Genomic DNA, 21,566 nt, shown 5'->3' with positions numbered 1-21,566 from the left:
GAGGGGGGGGGCATAAAAACGGTTATCAATTTATAGCCCAAGCTGAGGTCTCTTTTCATAGGCTTTTGTGTACGGTCTCTCCAAAGTGAATAATATAGTATAAGTATAAAGTACACGAAACAGCTTTCTCGTCGCATTCGAAGCTCGATGTTCAGCTTTTAAACTGTTTTAAACCTATTTTACTTTTTTAACACAACCATGAGTTCAAAGAGACCCTTAAAAATGAAAAAAAAAAAACAAATTTGGTTTATTTCATTTTAATTCATATTTATTCATAGACATAAATTTCACAACTCTCTGTTCTAACAATTACATATAATTTACATAAATAAATGCAGTTCGTAACAATTTTTTATAACTGTACAAATCTATATATTTGGCTTAATATTACATTTAATAATATTTCTAAATGTAAAATATACATCGATTAAAGCTATGGAAACATTAGCTATTATATATACATACATGATTGAAGGATTAAATATAAACATATATTATGAAAATGCTTCTATCATATAATCGACCATTAAATCTAGTTTTTTTACTACACAATGTTTATTTATACTGGATATAAATATGAAAAAGTCATTTATATGTCTATAGGAAGTCAAAGACGTCACTACAATGATGTTGAATAAAAATACAGAAAATTATACTTTGTCTATCTGTTTTACCAAAATAATAGAAGATGTAGTTTTTTAATAAAAAATACGCCAAATTGACAAACAAAATCAGTATGCGGTTGAATTATTCATATAAAAGATTACGTGAATTATTTACCGAAAGAGGAAATTTTATAGTCATCAAGCATTATATTTTTTTTGTATTTCATAATTGTTTGAATTTGCAAGGAATATGTCAAAAAAATAATTTAAACAACCAAACATATTTAGCAAGGCATTAAAATAAGATGTGATTATTTTTCGTAAAAACAATTTAAAAATAGCTAGTTTAATTAAAAAATAGCTACTACTGCTATAACTGTGTTATAAATTATAGCAGACGATGGCGATAATGCTAAAAATATAACAACAAATAAATAGCTTTCACAACATGAGATATTAAAATTACAAAGTTACATTATTTGAAATCTATACATATATATATCACAACCAGAGGGTTAATAAAGTTAGATATAAACTTAATATTAGATACACTACTTAATTACGTGAAGATAATGATTTTTAACAACAAGCAAGTTACAAAAATATTTGCATTTAGCATCTTTTGCTTTATCATCACGTTTGGCCGAAATATTGCACTTGGACTCATAATCAGTTTGAAGTATATCATAACATTAATTAATTTTAGAGCCACAGGAAATTATGTTATAATTTGAATTTTCAAGAAAGCATATTTACAGAAATAATATATACACGAATAAATCACCTGATATACGAAATTTATTTTCAGAATACGAACTTTTTTTTAACAAACATACACACTGACTCATAATTCTCTTAGATAACATCACCTCACATTTAATTATTAATATAAACTTCATAAAAGTTTATCTAGTTTCATATCCCACTGGAACATGAGCTTTACTCTTACAAGAAAGCTTCCTAAAAGTTCTCATCTTACAATTTAACTATACACGTAATAATAATCACTCAGCTATGTACCGAAATGTAAAAGCTTTCGAAAAGCCTTCCGGAATTCAGGGTTGAAGATTGTGTAGATGACAGGGTTGAGGAAGGAATTGATGTACCCCAGCCAGGTTGTTAAAATGAACACCGTCACACCTGGAGAGTATGGCAGACCGAATTTCGTGCAGATGGCGTCCAGGACTGAGCACGTGAAGAACGGGGCCCAGCAGAACAGGAATACACCTGCATATAACATTTAACTTTAGTAAAGTATATTTATATAATTCTTGTAACTAGGAGCTTTTGAAAGTAATTATGCTTATCTAAAAATAAGATCATCTTTCTCGAGAATCAATACAATAAAATAAAAGTCATAAAATACATTGAAAAGAATGGATCAGCAACGGTGTGAGCGGAGTAGAGTGGAGTTGAGTAGATGTGGGTGTAGTTGAGTAGATTTGAGTAGAGTGGGGTGAAGTAGAGTGGAGTGAAACGGAATTAAACAGATTTAAGAGGAGTTCAGCGGTGTTTAGTAGAGTGGATCGGAGTTGAGCAGAGTGAAGTGGAGTTGAGTGGAGTTAAGCGGTGTTTGGTGGAGTGGATTTAAGTGTATTTGAGAAGTGCGAAGTGAAGTGTAATAGAGCAGAGCTAAACGGAGTGGAGTAGATCAGCGTTCAGTAGAGTTAAGTTGTGTTTGGTGGAGTGAAATGGAGTTAAGTGAAGTGGTGGAGTTTAGTAGAGATTTGTAGAATTGAGTTAAATGGAGATGAGTGAAGTTTAGTGGATTTCAGTGGATTAGGTAGGGCATGGTAGGACGGGATAGAGTGAGATAGAAAGGAGAAGATGGGACAGAAAAGAACATATATATTGCTCACTTATTAAACATATATACGATAACTGTATTGATGTACGTTAATATAGGGTTCGAAAATGCTATTTATTTTTAACTTCATATTTATGTGCTACAAATCTTTTTGCTTTATAATAATTGTGTATTAAAAATAAATATTCATTTATAAACAACTAGAGACTTAATGTAACTTCTTTTGTTTTAATTTCTGAGTGATTTCAAAACAACGTTTTAATATAAACAACGAAGATTATCATTAACAAAAACAAGTCTATAAACTTTTAATGAGTACTTGTTATAAATCGATGCTATTTATATAGCGTATCGCTATAGCAATTAATCAGCGTTGTTTAATATCTGCTATGTAATTTAAACTATGAATCTCTAAGTAAGTTTGAACACACCACTACTTCACACGGACTACAGGTTTCATTTTTTTTTTATGGACTTTGTAATAACAGGTTGTCAAATATCTCCCTTCCGCTTTTTTGCTTTATAAAAAGTGTTACAGTGATCGGATTTAATTCAAATATGCGCCGTTTTGTTCGATAATCTGTTTCCATCTAGACGACAACTTCATATTACCTCCCTCGTAGAAGCCCCCCTCCTTATTTGCGAAGAACTCGGACAGCCACTTTTCACAAACCTCTTTTGAGTTCTACTTTACACCACCAAGGGCGTTCGCCATGGACAGGAACAGGTGGTAATCACTTGGCTTTTGATGCTTCTAATAAAAGATATATAATTTCCAATGCGGCTTAGATTTTCAATATCGCATTGTATAGCATCAATATTAAAATTCATGTTATTAACAATGCTATTTATTATAAATTTTATCTGTCACTTGTTATAAAGTTTTTTTTGTCCTGTATAAAGGATACATTTGACCTCTATGTCGCCTGATGTTAAGCGATGACGAGGTCTACGAAGCTACATGCTTGCCTACAAGAAACCTATTCACTCTTATCTTGAAGACTCCTAAGTTATAATTGTATGGAAACTATGACCCCGGCAGGTTGTGTTCGCACTATAAAGTATCAACCTTCCTGTACTCGCGCGTTTGTCTGAGAGACCGACAGAATGATTTTTCGAATTTAAATAAAGAACGAATAATGCTAGTTTAATGAACTTTCTAATACTTGCCTAATTTGATACGACCTTGAAATTGACGTTACGTGTGACCTTGAGTGGGGGCCACATTCTGGTGAACTAAGCGTCATTCGTGCCATTCATCCCAGAGACCGGCACGACACGTGTTACACTATTTAGCGCGGGTACAGGAAGGTTAATAAAACGCTTTGTGAGGGTGAACGGAATTTCAACCGTGTACGGATGTCGTGAATCCTTGCGTGTTGTTGTCTGATGGAAGAAAGGAGATGGGGGAATTGTTTGGTGTAATTCCGCTGTACACTTTCCGAATGAAATGCCAACTTTTAGTCGATGTTCCAAGCCTCTTGGCTTGTCTCTGTATGGAGTACTATCAACAAACTCAAGCTGTCCTGATGTAAAACACGAACTTCCCACAGAATACCCTGCTTTTTATCACCTAACTTACAATATTATATTTCAAAAAGCAATAGAGTATACGTTATGTATTTTTTTTTTAAATAAACGTTTTTGTCAGTGTTCCAATTGGTTATTTACAATTAAGACAGTGAAAAGTCTGTCGAGACAGCTTAAATTATATAAAACGTACTATGATTCTCAAATAGTGTTAGACATAGGATTTTTTTTAGTTTAATAGCTCTTTTTCATTTTGTATACTATTTTTACATACGAGAAAATAGTTTGAAAAACAAATAATAATGTACTACTACTATACATGATGATTGTTTATAGATGTTATAGCTTTGTGGTGAATGTATAGTTCATTAGCTGTCAATATATTCGTGATACACCCTGTATAAAAACAAAATTTATTATAGTTTACTATCTATACCTGACTTTATGGACCTGTAGCATATTTCAGATTGATAAGCTTATACAGGTTGATTGGAAATAAACATTATTATACTTTTTGCTGACATATCACCTATATGTTCACCCTTTCAAAGTTTTTACACACCCATAAACAAACAATCTGTATACTACATTAATTTATATATTAATTTATACATAACAAATGCTACACAATATTTTATTTAGAGACCAAGCAAGTACACTTTTACTTTAAACCTTTTTTTTAATGGTAACAGCTATTTAGCGCATCTCATTGGTTCTAGTAACTAATTTCATAGCCTGACAGCGACAACTGTGAAAGATTTCTCCATAAATATAGCAGTAGGTTCTGGTACAAACAATATTTCTCCAAAGATCAAGAGAGAAATCCAGATTTAAGGTAAGAGGGAGTAAGCGGGTTAAACAAAATACTATATAGAAGGGAAAAAATTTAAATAAATTGTAATGGTTAAAAAATAGCATAAATAAATTGATTATTTTAAAGTTGATTACCAAACACCATACAAAAATATTCCCTATAAATACGTTATTATTAATTTTAGGATAAGTGTGTACAATATAACATTCGATAGTAAATATAAAGTTATACATTTACCCCTCAAGAGTTTAAAAATCTATAACAAATCATCCAGTAGTTATATTGTATTTCAGTGGAGTAACTGTATATATAAACAAGTCTGAAATAAGAATGATTTATTTACATTACCTAGGACGATGGCCAAAGTTTGCGTGGCCTTCTTCTCTTTCTTGGCAAAGGATTTAGCGCGCATTTTGCCAGTCCTGTTGGCACGGAATATCGTGAACCGGGCGGCGGAGGCTGCGCTCTTAAACCGTCTGCGTGGAGTCGTGATTATTGAACTGTTGCTTATACGGCTAAGTTTCTTCCTGCATTAAATAAAGATAACTTATTATTGCACAATATATCTAATATATAAAATTCTCGTGTCACGGTGTTCGAACTTGAACTCCTCCGAAACGGCTTGACCGATTTTTACCAAATTTCATATGCGTATTTAGTAGGTATGAGAATCGGCTACTATCTATTTTCCATACTCCTAAGTGATAAGGGTTGTTCACCCTAAAAAAATTTTTTAATTTTTTGACAAAATTTTTTGTTTTTATATATATATATATATATATATATATATTTAATAGCTTAGGTATTGAAAACTTATTATGTGTCAATTAGTCGATCTTACACCTGTATAGTTTTGATATTTTTTTATTTTAAAATTGTTGTCTTGCCCAAACGCAGCGAACAAGGATGGTGTCATTGTGGTCGTTGGAAGACGTTTAATACTTGCCATTTCAATCAGTCCAATTGAATCTATGGGGATGGTCTGATGATGGAGATCGTGTCTCCTCGCGATAAACTTCTTATTTTAGTTTATATCAAATTAGATTGTTACAGTACTCTTTTCCTAACGGTCGAGATTCCAATAAATCAGGGGTGATCAACAGGCGGCCCGCAGGTCGCTTGCAGTCCGTTAAACATGTCTATGGAGTTATTCTAAATTTAAATTTAGTCTATTGAATTTCTGTCATCAATATGTTGTTATAAAATTATTTATAATAAAATGGTGTTACATACTAAACTGAAATTTCATTTATATATAATAACCATCGATCAAAACTGAGCGATACACGATTAGATGCGTACGTATTAAATGTAAATTTTATTAAAAAAAAACGATGACAAATCTCTTATTAAAATTTTTAAGTATACTCGTTTTTCTGTTCTTACGTTGTACCTGTTAATTTGTATATTTTCATTTTGTAATGGTTATCCAAAGTAAAGTTTTGTAAATTATTAATAAGTGTTACATTATATGGCAGGTTGCCAAAGACGTTAGTTTAAATCAGCTGGTTGATTTAAAAGGTTGCTTAACCCTGCTATAAATGATCTAAAGTAATAAATACTGTGATAAAAAAGTAATCTGAAATTGTTCATAAAATGGAAATTCTTCATTTATTCTTCCAAATCAATTTCACCCTCTTCAAAGTAATCCCCTTCAGATAAATACCACTTTTGCTAACATTTTCTTCCAGTTCTCAAAACAGACAAAATAGTCTTTTTCCAGTAGAGCCTTTAAAGACCTTTTATTCGGTTTTTATCTCTTCAATCATGTCAAAACGGCGTCCCCACATTGCTCTTTTGAGCTTACTGAATGGCCAAAAGTGGCACGGAGCCAAATCAGACGAATACCGAGGTTTAGAAATGACATGAGTAGAATTTTTTGATGTTTTTTTTTTTTTTAAATGAACGATTTCAGCATTAAACGACAAAATTGAAATATTCGACAAAAACGTGTGTAACTCGAACATACTCGTAATTAAACCTTTTGACAAACAGACGCTTGGCAAATGTTATAGATAATCCTGCCAACATAAGAATAAAAATTTAACTGCCCGGCAGTTATGAACGACAATTTCGCTTTTTGATCACAGTAACGGCTTTGCTATGCTATTTCTACAGCTAAGTCGCTATACATCATAGCTATGCTATATCTATTGCTTAGCCGCAATATTTTATAGCTATGCTAGATCTATAGCTAAGTCGCTATATATTATAACTATGTTATATCTATAGCTAAGTAACTATATATTATAGCTATGCTATGTCTATTGCTAAGTCGCTACATATTATAGCTATGTTATATCTATAGCTAAGTAACTATATATTATAGCTATGCTATGCCTATTGCTAAGTCGCTACATATTATAGCTATGCTATGTTTGTTCTTAAGTCGCTACATATTATAGCTATGCTATATCTATAGCTAAGTCGCTATATAATATAGCTATGCTATATCTATTGCTGAGCCGCAATATATTATAGCTATGCTAGATCTATAGCTAAGTCGCTATATATTATAGCTGTGCTATAGCGCTCACTTATCACAAAATGTTCATAAGCCAAAGTTTATTAACACAAGTCTACTGCTATTTTCGTTTAAGATATATAACAAAATTAAAACGAGTTGACAATTTCATGAAATACATTTTAAATTTCCCATATCACACAGTAAAGTAATTTAAATATTAATTTTATTAAAGTAACGAATACGGCGCTTCGAGTCGTGTTTAATATGTTCAGTAAAAGGAATATTAATTTAACTGCGGAGCATTCGTTTAAATATGACGACGGTGCATTTAAGAGAAGATTCAATATGTGTTTACTGGAATATTTGATTTGACAGTTGGGGCTGAAGTGTTTAAGTCATTATATGTAAAGTTGATTTTTAAAAAGACATAATGCAAAGAAATAAACAGTACAATAGACACAAACACTGCTTTCATGCAATACTCAGATAACACTGGTCATTTTCTTCTTGTTTTCAGCCGATGGGAGCCAATGAAAGGCGTAGACCTCTTGAAGGTATTATGGTTTTGGAGAAGAACCAGGAAACTCCTGATGTAAGAAAGAGATAGTCTTTTACGATAAGACCTATGTTTGTACTTCCTCTTTACCTATATATTTTTTGCCTCTTGCTTGACGCAAAAGAATGGGTTTGTTGAATAAATAATTACTAATGATTTTATACGCTAACATTTCACCTATATACATTGCTAGGAAGCATTTGTGAATTGGAAATCAGTTTCGTGGGAAAAAGGAGCGGAGGATGCATAGCTTAAGCTTCTTTAAGGAAGAAAGATTATGGGTTTCCTGGAAAGCCTTCGTTCTTCTTATATAATTAATAATGATTTCTTACACGAACCTTTCACCTATGGCGAAACCATCAAAATGTTTGTTAAACTTAATAACTTCAAAAGACTGTTATATTTAATATTAAATTTTTAACTAAAGTGATTAAGTAAGAAAAGGACTAATGTATAGCTACATTCACTATGTATCAGTAGTCGTGCAATAAAGTGCACCGCCCGCCAGCCCGCTGATAAATGCGCATGCGGCAAACATTACACAACTACCACCGTTAAATCACTCAACACATGTTGCACCCCTCCACGGGGCATCCTCAGGAGCAATGTTACATCAATTAGTGCCAAACTCTGACTCGGTGTTTGGCACTATTTCGGCCGCATACGCATTTATCAGCAGGCTGGCGAGCGATGCACTTCATTGCACGACTACTGCTACATAGCGGAAGTAGCTATATATTAGTCCTTTTCTTACTTAGAATAAACTTCCGCAAAGTAACGCCTGAATCTATTAGTAAGAGATATAAAAATACAAAATACAAGCATTTTTTCCTATAAGAAGTAAATTAAACAGCTGATTTTTAAAAGATACGTACTTTAACTCAGGTTTCTTAGTTGGCGGCCTGATCGTTTCTTTCCTTGTTGGTTCTTTACTAGGCGATTGTGGTGGAGAATGCTCCTTCTCTGCATCGATGTTCGATGGCACGTAACCGGAGTCGTTGTTTGTGTTTGGATCCACCATTGGAATGGGTGATGCCAAGTTTGCCATAATCCTATAAAAGAAATATATTTGTAAATACCTGTGATCAAAAAGTAAGGTTAATGGTCATTTAGGTACATCGCTAGAGAAAACAATGGGCATTGGGCCGAAAAGTCCTCATTAATATATAACATCAAAAAAGAACATGGATACTGGAGCTCTCAACGCATTGCTCGAAAATGACTGGATTACTTCTAAAAGTCATTGTCACCTACAAAGCCAATAAGTAGAGTAAGAGATTCAGGGGACTGATCTAACCTAATCCGTACTCCTTTCGACATCAATGTCTCTGATGCTATACACGAATCGGATTGGAGAATGAAAATACACAAGAAAGAGAAAGATTTTGATTTTTATTTTATAACGAAGCCCCGGCTTTTATAGAAAGTTCTGGACCAACTAGAGGAGATAAAATGAAACAGATTAATCCAGAAACATATCGAAGATGAATATAAAAAGTGACTAACAAAATGTAGTACATATGAGCGGAACATAAAAGCCAATCCGGAGGCCATTAAAACAATCCAGTAAGAAAAAAGAAAGAAGTAGTAAAGTGAAGAAGTGAACAGTGTGAATATTGGAAGATTCAAGCAGGTCGAAGTAAGAGGACCGTATCTAAGCATTTCTTCGTAGCTCAGCATCCCTCAACCTGTGCATGCTTTCTTGCAAAACCAGAGTTTAATTTTAAATTAATACTTACAAACCAGTTTCTTCTACCACAGCGGCAAGCATAAACTTCGTGGATCGTGAATTCGCTAATTCATCGGCAAAAACACCCATCTCTGTGCGATCGAAGCTGTAAGAATAGGACCTATGCTGATTAATATTAGGACCGTAGTAACTTCATACTACGGAAACGATAAAAGGTAAAATATAAAAGAAAAATCATCTACCTGTATATGCTAACATATAAAGATATTTTAATCTTACTTTCAAACTACTTTGAAGGCAACTGTGTACTATTTTACAATATCGTTTTGGCCTATAGACTTCCATTGCAAGACATAGGTCTCTATCAAAGATAACTATGGGAGAATATACCACAATCGCCAGGTATGGCATTAGGGGTTGGCGATCTCAGATATGGTACGCAGAGGACGCTGCTGTCCATCCTATTTACAATATGAAGCAATGTAATTATTCTTAATTATGGTTCAATAAATGTAAAATGTTTATTAAACCATTTAGTCCTTGTTCAGAAGACGATGAAGCGTTTCATCATACCACTGAAACATCAATATATTGTGAGTTCATTATGCTTGTTGTATGGAGAAAGGATTTGTAGTGGAATTTCTTCCTGCTTCTTCTACACAACTATAACATCTTGCGAAGCAGAACTTGGTCAAATATAAAATAGCTAAATAAGAATAAGTTGACAATTAATAAAATTTCTGTTAACGGTTCCAAAGTTGAATGAATTGTTTTTCTGTTTATTGTATATCGGAGGAAGAACAATAAATAACAAACTTGAAGGTTTATCGAAATATTTATGAAATATGGAAATCTGAGAACACAGTTTTATTTGTAACCAGAGATCAGCTTGTTGGAGAAAGAACAAAAGCCGTCAAATGTTCTTGAAGTATTGTAAAAAATAATAAATAGGTTATAAAAAGCAACAAATCTTAGTCGTATAATACCGGAATAAGAAAACGAATTGAAAGAGTATAAGATGTAGAATTCAACAGAGCAAAATATAAATGTTATTAAAAAAATTGAAATATAAAATGTTTTGATAAACAAAAGTAAATTAATAAAAATAAAAAGAATGTAAAATAGTACTCTGAAGGAGAAGGCCAAGTTAAAAGTGTGACGTATGAATGAAATATAAAGTATGGTAAGAAAGATCTGTAGTGATAAAAGATGAGAATGAAAAAAGGTAGTGAAAAACTTTTTGAGAACATATTTTCCCTGCGTACCTAAGACAAGAAAATGCACGAGAAGTCCACAATAACAAAAGCCATATAAAAGAAAAAAAAGTTACTTTCAGACTGTTGAAACTACAAGTCTAAAAAAGGCTTTATAAACAGATAAAAATTATATGCATTATCAAAATGTAAGTACATTTACTGTAAACGGATCCAAAGACAAATTTCCTGCAATTGTAGATATACGTAGATCGTTTTAATATATAGCTATTTCCGCCAATGCAGTAGTCTTTGTGTTTTTTACGACACATAGATCTCTATGTTTGGTACTAATCGATGTAACATAACTCCTGAAGATACCCCGTGGAGGGGTGAAACTCGTGTTGAGTGATTTAACGGTGGTAGTTGTGTAATTCGCATTGTTTGCCGCATGCGCATTTATCAGCGGACTGGCGGGTGGTGCACTTTATTGCACGACTACTACTGCATTGGCGGAAGTAGCTATATATTGGTCTTTTTCTTACTCATGATGAACCGCAAAATAACGCCTGAATCCATTAGATATGTAGAAGTTTTATCTACTTATGTGGACTTACTACAACTTACTTATCATCTTCGTCATCTTCATTGCTTCCTGACGCAGTGTTAGTAGGTTTGTCTTCTTGCATTGTGCATCCGCTGTCATTACGTCTATGCAAATTGACCACGTTTTCAATAACCACCGCTGCAGTGCCACTTGAGACTGTGGATCCAACAGCTGAAGATGTCTTCTTCGCTACCCGCTGTTTCTTGGCCCTTTTTCTTATCGCCTAAAGGATGAAACTTTTGTTAATTAATTTTAAGTTTCTTGTGCACGGAATGTGATTTTTTTAGTTATTTTATATGTATTTGTACATGTTTAAAACGCTACTATTTATTTTAATATATATTAATAAAGGTAGTTTTTGTTGATTTTTTATTTACTTTTAACATATTAAATAACGACATAATTAAAATTAAGAAAAAACTGAAAAACGAATATAAATATTTATTTAGTTATAATTCTTCATTATATACGCTAGAAAATATATAAATAGATGCATATTATTAAAGGTAAAATTACAATAAGCGGTCTTATCACATGAGGCAATTTCTTCCAGGCAACCATAGTATGGAAACAGTAGTAGTATAAATAAAGGGTAGTTAACTTGTACGTATAGACAAAACATACATACGTAAACATATATACATACGTGTAGAGCATATATATGGTATATATACAGTATGATAATTATAAATAAAATAATAAATAAATTCATCATTGATATTTATTTATTTTTCCGAATTCAAAATAAACTTTATTATCTGTATTCACAATCGTATCAAATTAACTATTATTTAATCGTAATTAATTACTTACATGTAATTAAAATAATTTCTAGGTAACTTAATATTTAGAGTAAAAAAATACATACCTTAAAAATATTATAGTACAGAAACATCATAATGATACACGGTATGTAGAAGGAACCCAGCGAGGAGTAGATGACGTAGTCGGTGCTGTTGAAGAGACAGGCGTTGGGACTGCGGTCCGGCGTGTTGTTGAGACCCAAGACCACGGGAGATCCGATCGCGCCAGAGACCAGCCAAGCCACGGCTATCATTAACCAGACGCGAGCGTTGCTCTTGTGTTTCGCGTATTTTATTGGCTGTGTTACTGCGATATACCTAAAAATATCAAAACACAACTTACAAGATCTGTAGAAGAACCTGGGTCAATGACGTGGCTGGAAGAATTGCACGTCTTAAGTGACAGTGCTCGTGAAGCCGAAGGTAAAGGTTCTCATGTGATGACCACGTGAAGGTAGACTCGGCATGAGTAGGAATCCCTCTAAGTATACCGATAACATAGTAAAAGTTACGGAAACCCTGGTAAGGTTTAGGAGTAAAGAACACGGACTGGCAAGCATAGCGTGAGTGTAAGAAGTTTTAAAGTTTGAAATAAGTGGTGGATATTATCAAGAGAGTGAAGAGGATGTAAGAAAAAATCAAAGGCTTCTCGCAACGTTAACTAAGTCATCGGTCCTCCTAATGGAGCGCCTAACCTCGCCGTGTTTACAGGCTCACCATTATAATACCCAACGACCATTGGTTGGAAGAGAGAGATGGAAGACTATAGGTGGAAGGAAAGAAAAAGAAAGAAAGATACTATGAAGGAAGAAAAAGGAAAACTTAAAATAAATAAATGATTATACCTGAAAATGTCAAGTTTCTGTCTGAATAATATGATAGTTTTGTAGAATGTTATTAACAAGTATATATAGCTTATAGAGAGAATGCAGAATAAAAGAATAAACGAGAAAATCAAGGCATAAACGAAAGTCGATTTGATACATTATATCATACAATTTGTATCTTAAACTGAATTTAATTGTTTGTTGTCTGTGGATGCTTTTTAATTTCGTTAAATAATTCTAGACGATAAGTGAGTATCGAACTTAACACTATAGAAATAAGGTCAGATCTAGCTTGTCGTGTTAAATATAGGTAAATATATATGCAATACATTGCCAACAACAAGAAGTTTCGATATGCCATAAGTGTCATCCATGTATGTTTGCTATATACCAATCTTATTTAAATTATTTAAACTCGATCTTAATAAGATTGTAATACATTACCTGTCAACTGATATAGCGACCAAATTGAAAATACTTGAAGTCGAACATGTTACATCCATGGCGATGTAGCAGTCACACACGAAAGCCGGTAAGCCCCATTCACCATTGAACTGCGACAGATTAAACACAAATTTTTAAAAAAATATATTGATTTACAACCTAATTTTAATTATAATTGTGATGTGGAAAAACGTTTATTTAATTATTAAAACAATTTGTGCGCGGAAAATGAATAATTCGCCTACGCGCGGTTGCGCATCGATTCATGGCTCAAATCCGACTCTCCAGAACTCCAACGGCCGCGGGCGCACGTGCTGCGTCTTGGCTACCTGGCAAGAGCAAGCGAGAGCGCGTATCGTGAACGCCGTGCGAGTGAGCGAGACGAGTGGGCGAGACGAACAAAAGGTTAAGCGTTGTGACGACGTCCGCGGGAACTTTCACATATGGCGGCTTTTTATATAGCAATATTATTACATAATTATTTATCATAGATCGCAATGATAACTAAAAAAGAATTATAACTAAGGTAAGCATCTAGCTACTTTGCACGACTTTAACTAAATCGTCAGTACACATAGTGAGGGCTTACCCGCACCATAATATATGGCAGAGGTGTCCAACCTGCGGCCCGCAAATCACACTTTTTTATTACGGCTTTAATAATTTTTGTGTAATCATATTTTATAAAAATACTAGCTGATCCCGCAAACGTTGTTTTGCAAAAAAATAAGGGTTGATCGTAGAGGGGTGAAAATTTAGGTTTGTATGTATTTTTGTATGTTGTATCATAATAAAATAAAAACCAAAAAAATTGTCTAAAAAATTAAAAATAAAATTTAGGGGGACCACCCTTGTCACTTAGGGGTATGGAAAATAGATAGTAGCCGATTCTCAGACATACTGAATACGCATGTAAAATTTGGTAAAAATCGGTCAAGCCGTTTCAGAGGAGTTCAAGTTCGAACACCGTGACACGAGAATTTTATACATTAGATTACATTAAATTTCAAATCGTCTATCGATCTATATTAACTAGCCATCTTAAAAAATACTAGAAAGCACTGTTACCTTATTTACAAAATTGTAAACAATTTTAAATAAAGGTAAATAATACTTTATCTTCAATGTTAATAACAATATTCATATTGTATATATTTTATCTATATGTTTTTGATATCTTTTCTGTATTTTTTAATAGCTCGAACTAACTAGAATCTTGGTCAACTGTTAATACAATAATAAATGTAAGACCGTTATATAAAATCGCGAAACTATATCGTATTGAAAGTATGTTCTCATCACCGAAAATAATGTTATTGATGTGAATATACATACATATTTAACCTTCAATTTATAAATATGACATCTAAAAACAAATAATTTGTCAATAGGCTGTTGACTACTAAAAAACGTATACAAAAAAATTAAAAACATTATCTCACTGCTATCAAAAATGAATTTGTTATGCTTATATTAAAAATAGTTGTTATAGTACGATACTGTGTTTAGAACATAAAAATGATGATAATGAATATTTTTAATTTATTTATTCAATCTTTTAACAATCTCTTTAATGTCGAACTTAATGCCTTCAGGCATTCTCTACCAGTCAACCCAAGACGGTGCAAACATAATTAGAAGTCAGGTGTTCAAATCTATACAAGTAAATTTAATTTAAGTGTCTTTGTTATTAAAGTAACAGTTTTTGCTACATGCATATATATATACGGTACATATAACAAAATTATATTTAAAAAAAATGTTGTCTGTCTGTCTTTTTGTTTCGGTTAATATTTATTGTAATCACGCGTTACCTTGCGGAAGTCCATCCTAAATAAGAAAAGGACTAATATTTAGCCACTTCCGCACATGCAGTGGTAGTCGTGCAACAAAGTGCACCGCCCGCCAGCCCGCGGCAAACAATGCGAATTACACAACTGCCACCGTCAAATCACTCAACACGTGTTTCATTCTTCCACGGCATCATCAGGAGTTATGTTATACCGATTAGTACCTAGACTCTGTGTTTGGCACTTTTGCCCCGTCGACTACCACTGCATGTGCGGACGTGGCTAAATATTGGTCCTTTTCTTACTTAGTTTTGGTTAATCTCTGAAATGGCTGGACCGATTTTGACCGGACTTATACTGGCAGGTAGCTGATATAATAAGGACCAATTTAGGCTACATTTATTTTAGAAAAATTAGTAAACGAAAAATTCCATTTACACATAAATATATTTTTTTTTTGTTAAATTCAATGCAGATGAAGTCGCAGGCACAGTTAATATCACACTAAAATTAATGACTTATACGACGATATGGTTTTTATATTAATGCTATACTTATTAAAATTACATAAATAATTGCTTTCAAACATATGTTTATGTAGGAGGGTTAAAAAGATTTTTTTTTGTGTAAACTTTATCTTTTTCTTTGACACCCAGGGGTGTTATGGGCTCTTATTAGATGAAAATGCGCTTGGAAGTCTCATAGCATTATTTTAATTATCATTCTTCGTTTTTCTTTTCGTTTTCTTCTTTTGACGTGCAAAAGTGTTCACTTTAGTATGTGATAAATGTGTAAAGTATAAATAAGACAATTTCTCTCAACTTTATAGGTGCATGCTTCATGTTACATTTAAAGATATAGTTTAAATTGTCGATTCATTTTTTAAAAGTTAATTCTCTCATATTTTTTTATCACTTTGACATCACATAAAAATTTGCTTTACCCACCGGCGACCACAGTGGGCGCCATCATTACACCATTATTGACAGCGCCATCTATGAAGTGTCAATGTTAAACAGCCGCTGCTTTACCGACATTAAATAAGCGCGGCGCAATACAAAATATAATTGTTAAAGAAACTAGATTCTTTACATATATAAATAAATATTCATGCTGTACTGACAATAACGAGGCCATGATTCATGAAAATATATTCCATTATTCTTTTCAGTAAAAAGAAGTGCTTGAGGAAAAAAATGATCCAAGAATGAGTGGTGAAAATGTTCCATTAGTGCATCGCCTACTTACATCTCGCATTTCCCCATTAGCGTACGCAAACATGTAGATACGAATGAACGAGTTTGTGAAAATTTAAATTTTCCTCTACCAACTCCACCGAGATGTACCATTAGCTTTTTTTATGAAAATGTAAAATGGCCACCAGTATTAATTCAAGTCATGCCATTTCTTATATTTAAACTTTTTTCGTCCAAAAACAAGTGTCCTAATTTAATAACGTTCATTTTAATGTTATTTTAATTAAAAATGATACATTTTAAAATCAAGGCCAATTCAAATAATTTTTTTTTTTAGTTTCCTCTTTCAAAAAGACTACTTCTCGCATCAAACTGTTACAATAAACGTATTTATTTATCATTTTACATAAACATAACAATAACCATCATTAAATTATCATTTCAGCCGGAAGATGTCGAATTCTGGGCATAGGTCTGCCTCTTAATATATTAATATCCCCCATATAGGTACCATGTACCAACTCTACCGGCGCCTGGCATTCGGGTTGTCAAGCGCTGTTTTTCACATATGATTTGTTACATGTCCGAGAGATGTCGCTGTGCCGACCACTATAAGTAATAGACCAACATAGACAATGGCAGGTCATGTACTACCTTCATCATCATTATATCCCAATGAGAGGTGTAACCACGTCACTTTTAGCGGCTAAGGTTGCACAAACGATGTGCTTCGCTCACTGCCCATATACATGACGACTCGAAGGCGACATATTTTGATGGTGGGGGTTTAGACCAGCCCCCCGCCACTACCGGTTTACTGTGTAGCATAGGACTCCGAACTACTACTTCAGACGTGCAAGTTTTCAAGCTATGTCATCGATGACATAGCTTGAAAACTTATAACCATAACTTATTATTTACTATATTTATGAATATAATTTTATGAAGATATCGATATCTTCATAAAATTATATTCATAAATATCGTAGGTAGTGGGTTCAATCCCGGGACACATTTTTTTATAATTCACACTTTGTGCATAATTATAAAGGATTGCCACTGCTCATGAATACGCTTCTAGAGAATGGACAGCAGCGTCCTCTGTGTACCATAATATCACACTGCGACGACCAACCTGTCTGTCAAGTGCCGATTGTGGTACAGTCTAATATATCCCATAGATATCTTTAAGTTAGAAGACGACGAGATGCATACCAGTATGAAATTAAGCTACCTGTAATGGTATGATTTGTCTTAAAATAGAGCTTCCAAAGTTCCATACGCGTCCCGATTTAAAAAAGAATATAGAACACTTGATGTCTTGATGTATTATTGTGATAAATTAAGTAACCTTGATACAGTAATGGATTATTATTTGGTCTATAGGATGGGAAAAAAAAGTTAAAAGTTTGAATAAATTGGTACGTACCAAATAGTAAACCCCAAAAGGCATGACCACGACAGCGACCAAAAGATCCGCCACAGCCAGACTCACAATAAAATAGTTGGTGGCGGTCTGAAGACTCCTCTCCCTGGCCACGCTCATGATGACCAGCACGTTACCAAACAGAGTCAACACTGGGAACACTAATAGAGACAACGCCCACAAGTTATAGCTTTGCACATCACTACACGTTCCATTTTCAAAACTATAATTCGATATCGTTCCGTTCAAAGTTCTCTCGATGTTGTAAAAATCACTTAATGATTCGTTGAAATCGAAATTCGTTTCTAGAATGTTCTGATAGTTCGTTTCGTTTTCGCTTCGATTCCCTATGAAGTTACGATTCAGCTCCGGCGGCTTGAAAACAATCGTTGTAACCCTCGAAACGTTGCGGCATTGGTTTGTACATAGACTGTGTTTCGGGATATCCATCTTTATTGTCTGAGTATTAAAGGCGGATGTTGCTTCCATTTTCGGATTACTTTAATAGATTTGTTTTGTCACTTCACTTTGTAGTTACATTTCGAACCGATCTGCAACAAAAAAAAAACATCTCTCACTACTTTTTATACAAGGAAGGAAATTTCTACAAGTATAACAACTATTTTGGCCACCAAGGAGCATTGTAAAAAGTTTTTACATAACCTGTACAAAAAAATGTCTGTTTTTTATATTAAAATAACCGCTTTTTATTACAAACGTATGAATAATATATACGGCACATATATCAAAATAAGAATTTTAAAAATTTTTGTCTTTCTGTTTGTTCCGACTGATCTCTAAAATGGCTGATCCGATTTTGACGGGATTTACATTGGCGGGTAGCTAATGTAATAAGGAGTAACTTAGGCTACTGGGGTATGAAAATATATTTATCTGAAAATAAAATCAAATAATTAAACAAAATTTGTATTTGTTAAATTCCATGCAGATGAAGTCACCGGAACAGTTAGTATTGCTTAAATTTAAATATGTTTCCCTATTTTGCGAGCACAGCTGTCGCCAAAATTATACTAATTGCAGTGTTATACTGTAAATTAAAATTAATATAATACATACAAATTATTCTAAATTAAATCCTAACAAGATATTAAAAGATAATAGAATTTTGCATTACATCAAAGCGCTTGTGTACATAATAAGAATGACGGTAGAGCTTTAATTACATAGTAAATATAATCAAATTGAACAGCTCTATATCCGGCGATTTTAAACTTAACTATAAGACAAGCTATATACACTACATACAGCTATCGTCGCCATTCGATAACAAACCGGTCTTATCGGAAATGAAGTCTAGTCATATATCACAGCGGATAAAAGCATTGCTGATGTTTCTTCTGCTTCTTCTTCTCTTACGCTTTTCTAAGTGGTAGTAGTGATATTAGTCAGGCAATACCAACTAAGTTGAAGTTTACCATTCTCAGGCGCCTTTGTATTAGAAAGTTAAGCGTGTATTATCGAAGATTAACAGCCTAGGACAGCCAAGAACGCGGCCCTAAAGAGGAAAAGACGACCAGAATATGAGGAATGCACTATCTCATACGTCAAGCGACAGCTTAGACTGGGAACGCTTGACGAATGGAATAGCAGGTACATGAATGGAACGATGGCAATGACAACGTGGAAGTTCTTCCCGGACGCAGTCGCGGCCTACCGCGCGCTCCGTAGCATGGAGGTGGACGCGGTCTTGGTCCAGCTCTTCACGGGGCACGGGGGGTTTCTCTGAGTACCTTCAACGGTTTAAGCCCAGGGAGGACCCCTCGTGCTTCTGTGAACCGAGCGAGCAAAAAATAGAGGAGGCAACACTTGCCTCCACTATAATGAAAAAGGATGAAAGAGAGTGCGTCCTCAAATTCTTTAGGAAAGTTGCACAATACGCAATAGACAGGAACAAAACATAGGTGGATAAAACATTGTAAAGTTATTAAAATAGATTCATTGATATTAAAAAGAAAAAAAACACCCTAGGACGAGCTCCACTTGTGGGGGCCCGTAAGTGTAGTCACTCTAAGGCGTTTTCACCAAAGCAGTCTAAGGGCTTGTTGACCTCCCAATCACAGTTCTGTTGGTGTATGCCGCAACATCACGTGTCATCATGATCCGGTCGACAGACTGTCCAGTCACATCAAGCAACACCAATTAATACGTATATCAGAAACGAATAAACGTAAAAGAAGGAACTGCCACGTATGTTCTAAAACCAAGAAAAGAAGGATAATAAATTTAATGTGCAAGTATTGTGGAGTTGCGTTGCATCTTTGAGACTGTTTCGCTTCATACCATAAGAAAGAAAAATACTGAATACCAAAGACAATGGAAATAAACAAATATATAAAACAAACAAATTTTGTATTTATTTACGTATGTATATCTACGAAATTTCATGAAAGTAAGGGAACAGGGTTTAGAACGCATGAGAACTAGCGATGAGTTGATAAAAACTTTACAATTCATAATTTCCCGATAATGTCAAAAACGGCTGGCGACAAGCCAAGTAATCCGAATTAGCGCTGCCGGCGCCAAGCGTATAAATTTTTACGAAACGTGCGAAAGGCAAAGTGATACATCGTGAGAATAAGTAAAGAGCCTTATTTGATAAAAGCTATAATTAAATTTAGCTCACCTATAATGACGTCCTCCAGCTTAAAGCTACAAGAGCTCAATGGAATCAGGCGTTACCTTGCGGAAGTCCAACTTATGTAAGAAAAAGCTACTCAGTTACTTCTGCACATGCAGTGTTTGGCACTAATCGGTGTAACATAACTTGTAACGTTGCAGATTACCGTCCCATAAATCTTAGTTAAAATTTTAACCAAAAAATATAATCACGAGAAACGTCTCATAAATCGCAATACAGCAAAAAATTGTTCAACCCTTAGCGGGTAACGGTATATCTCAAGTGGCGTGGGGTCGTGGGAGCGTGCTATTGGTTTAACGGATCTTTGTTTTTATAACAAAAATTCCTATGCGCCCGCGCACCAGCGACAGCAGTTCACATTTGCCAGGCAGAAGGATCCTGGCCTCGGTCGCGTTCACTAGCTAGGTGTCGTCTCACGCACCGACGCACACTCTTTGTGTCGGTTGCGTTCACCAGCTACGTGTCTTCTCACGCGCCGGGGCCAGTTAGGATTTTTGCGTTATAAATTCACGTCTTGGTCCTATTCATTCTCTGGGCATCATTTAGTTCACGCCACAATCTTTACATCGCCTCGCACCCCAAAGGGGTAAGTGTTGAACAAATATTATGAAGACATCATTATTAAGTAGCGTTTATCTATAAGTTAGAGCTCAACATTTTGTCTGTGTCCATAGTTCCATCATTATGTATTCATTATTACTTTTCAATTTGTTTATTTATTTATCTCTTCTATTTTTGTTTTACATGCTTTACATTTTGTAACTCCGTTCTGACAGTAAACAATCACATCAACTGCTTTCGGTTTCTACCCTTCCTTCATCGCAAGCCATCTCCGGGTTTACTGTCAGCGGAGCAAATTGTACATATACTTATATATGTATATCATAACTGTGACATTTATTCACAGGTGCTATCTTTACACTACAAGTTTTACACTGCAAGTTTTACACCGTTGAAATTATATCACCGTGCACCGGAACCGACACATACTGCAACCTATCGGCGCTCCCTGCTCTCGACTTGCTGCCGCCTGACCAGTCCTGGGAGATCGTGCAGCTGCCTACCACCACCATCAGGGGAGTACCGAACTGCGGTGCAAAATTAGACCAGGCCTTCTGCCCACTACCCTTAATTAATTAAATATATACATAC

General features: G+C 34.2%; 1 protein-coding gene across 1 annotated transcript; it reads right to left on the bottom strand.

Annotated features, from left to right (window-relative positions):
* Nucleotides 1-1,450: 1,450 nt before the first annotated feature.
* LOC137930322 (dopamine D2-like receptor) lies at nucleotides 1,451-13,403 on the bottom strand. Its single transcript, XM_068773556.1, has 8 exons — nucleotides 13,344-13,403; nucleotides 12,138-12,390; nucleotides 11,290-11,492; nucleotides 9,523-9,614; nucleotides 9,184-9,193; nucleotides 8,655-8,831; nucleotides 5,105-5,283; nucleotides 1,451-1,832 (listed from the first exon to the last, which is right to left on the bottom strand). Exons 1-8 carry the CDS (start codon nucleotides 13,400-13,402, stop codon nucleotides 1,618-1,620), a joined length of 1,188 nt encoding a protein of 395 aa, XP_068629657.1. The 5' UTR covers nucleotide 13,403; the 3' UTR covers nucleotides 1,451-1,617.
* Nucleotides 13,404-21,566: the final 8,163 nt, after the last annotated feature.

The sequence above is a fragment of the Battus philenor genome, unplaced genomic scaffold, assembly GCF_028537555.1.
Source record: "Battus philenor isolate CCGP_79_NKW_IND1 unplaced genomic scaffold, ilBatPhil1.0.hap1 SCAF_11, whole genome shotgun sequence".
In the NCBI taxonomy this organism is placed as follows: domain Eukaryota; kingdom Metazoa; phylum Arthropoda; class Insecta; order Lepidoptera; family Papilionidae; genus Battus; species Battus philenor.
This window is presented reverse-complemented; position numbering and strand designations above follow the sequence as displayed.

Bases quoted from the DNA above. Each gene is read 5' to 3' on its own strand.
- LOC137930322 (XM_068773556.1), bottom strand. From the start codon at position 13,402: ATGGATGTAACATGTTCGACTTCAAGTATTTTCAATTTGGTCGCTATA. The intron at 11,493-12,137 runs GTATGTATTTTT...TTCATCCTTTAG, and splicing joins TGTACTATAATATTTTTAAG to GCGATAAGAAAAAGGGCCAA. The intron at 1,833-5,104 runs GTAATGTAAATA...TGTTATATGCAG, and splicing joins AACTTTGGCCATCGTCCTAG to GTGTATTCCTGTTCTGCTGG.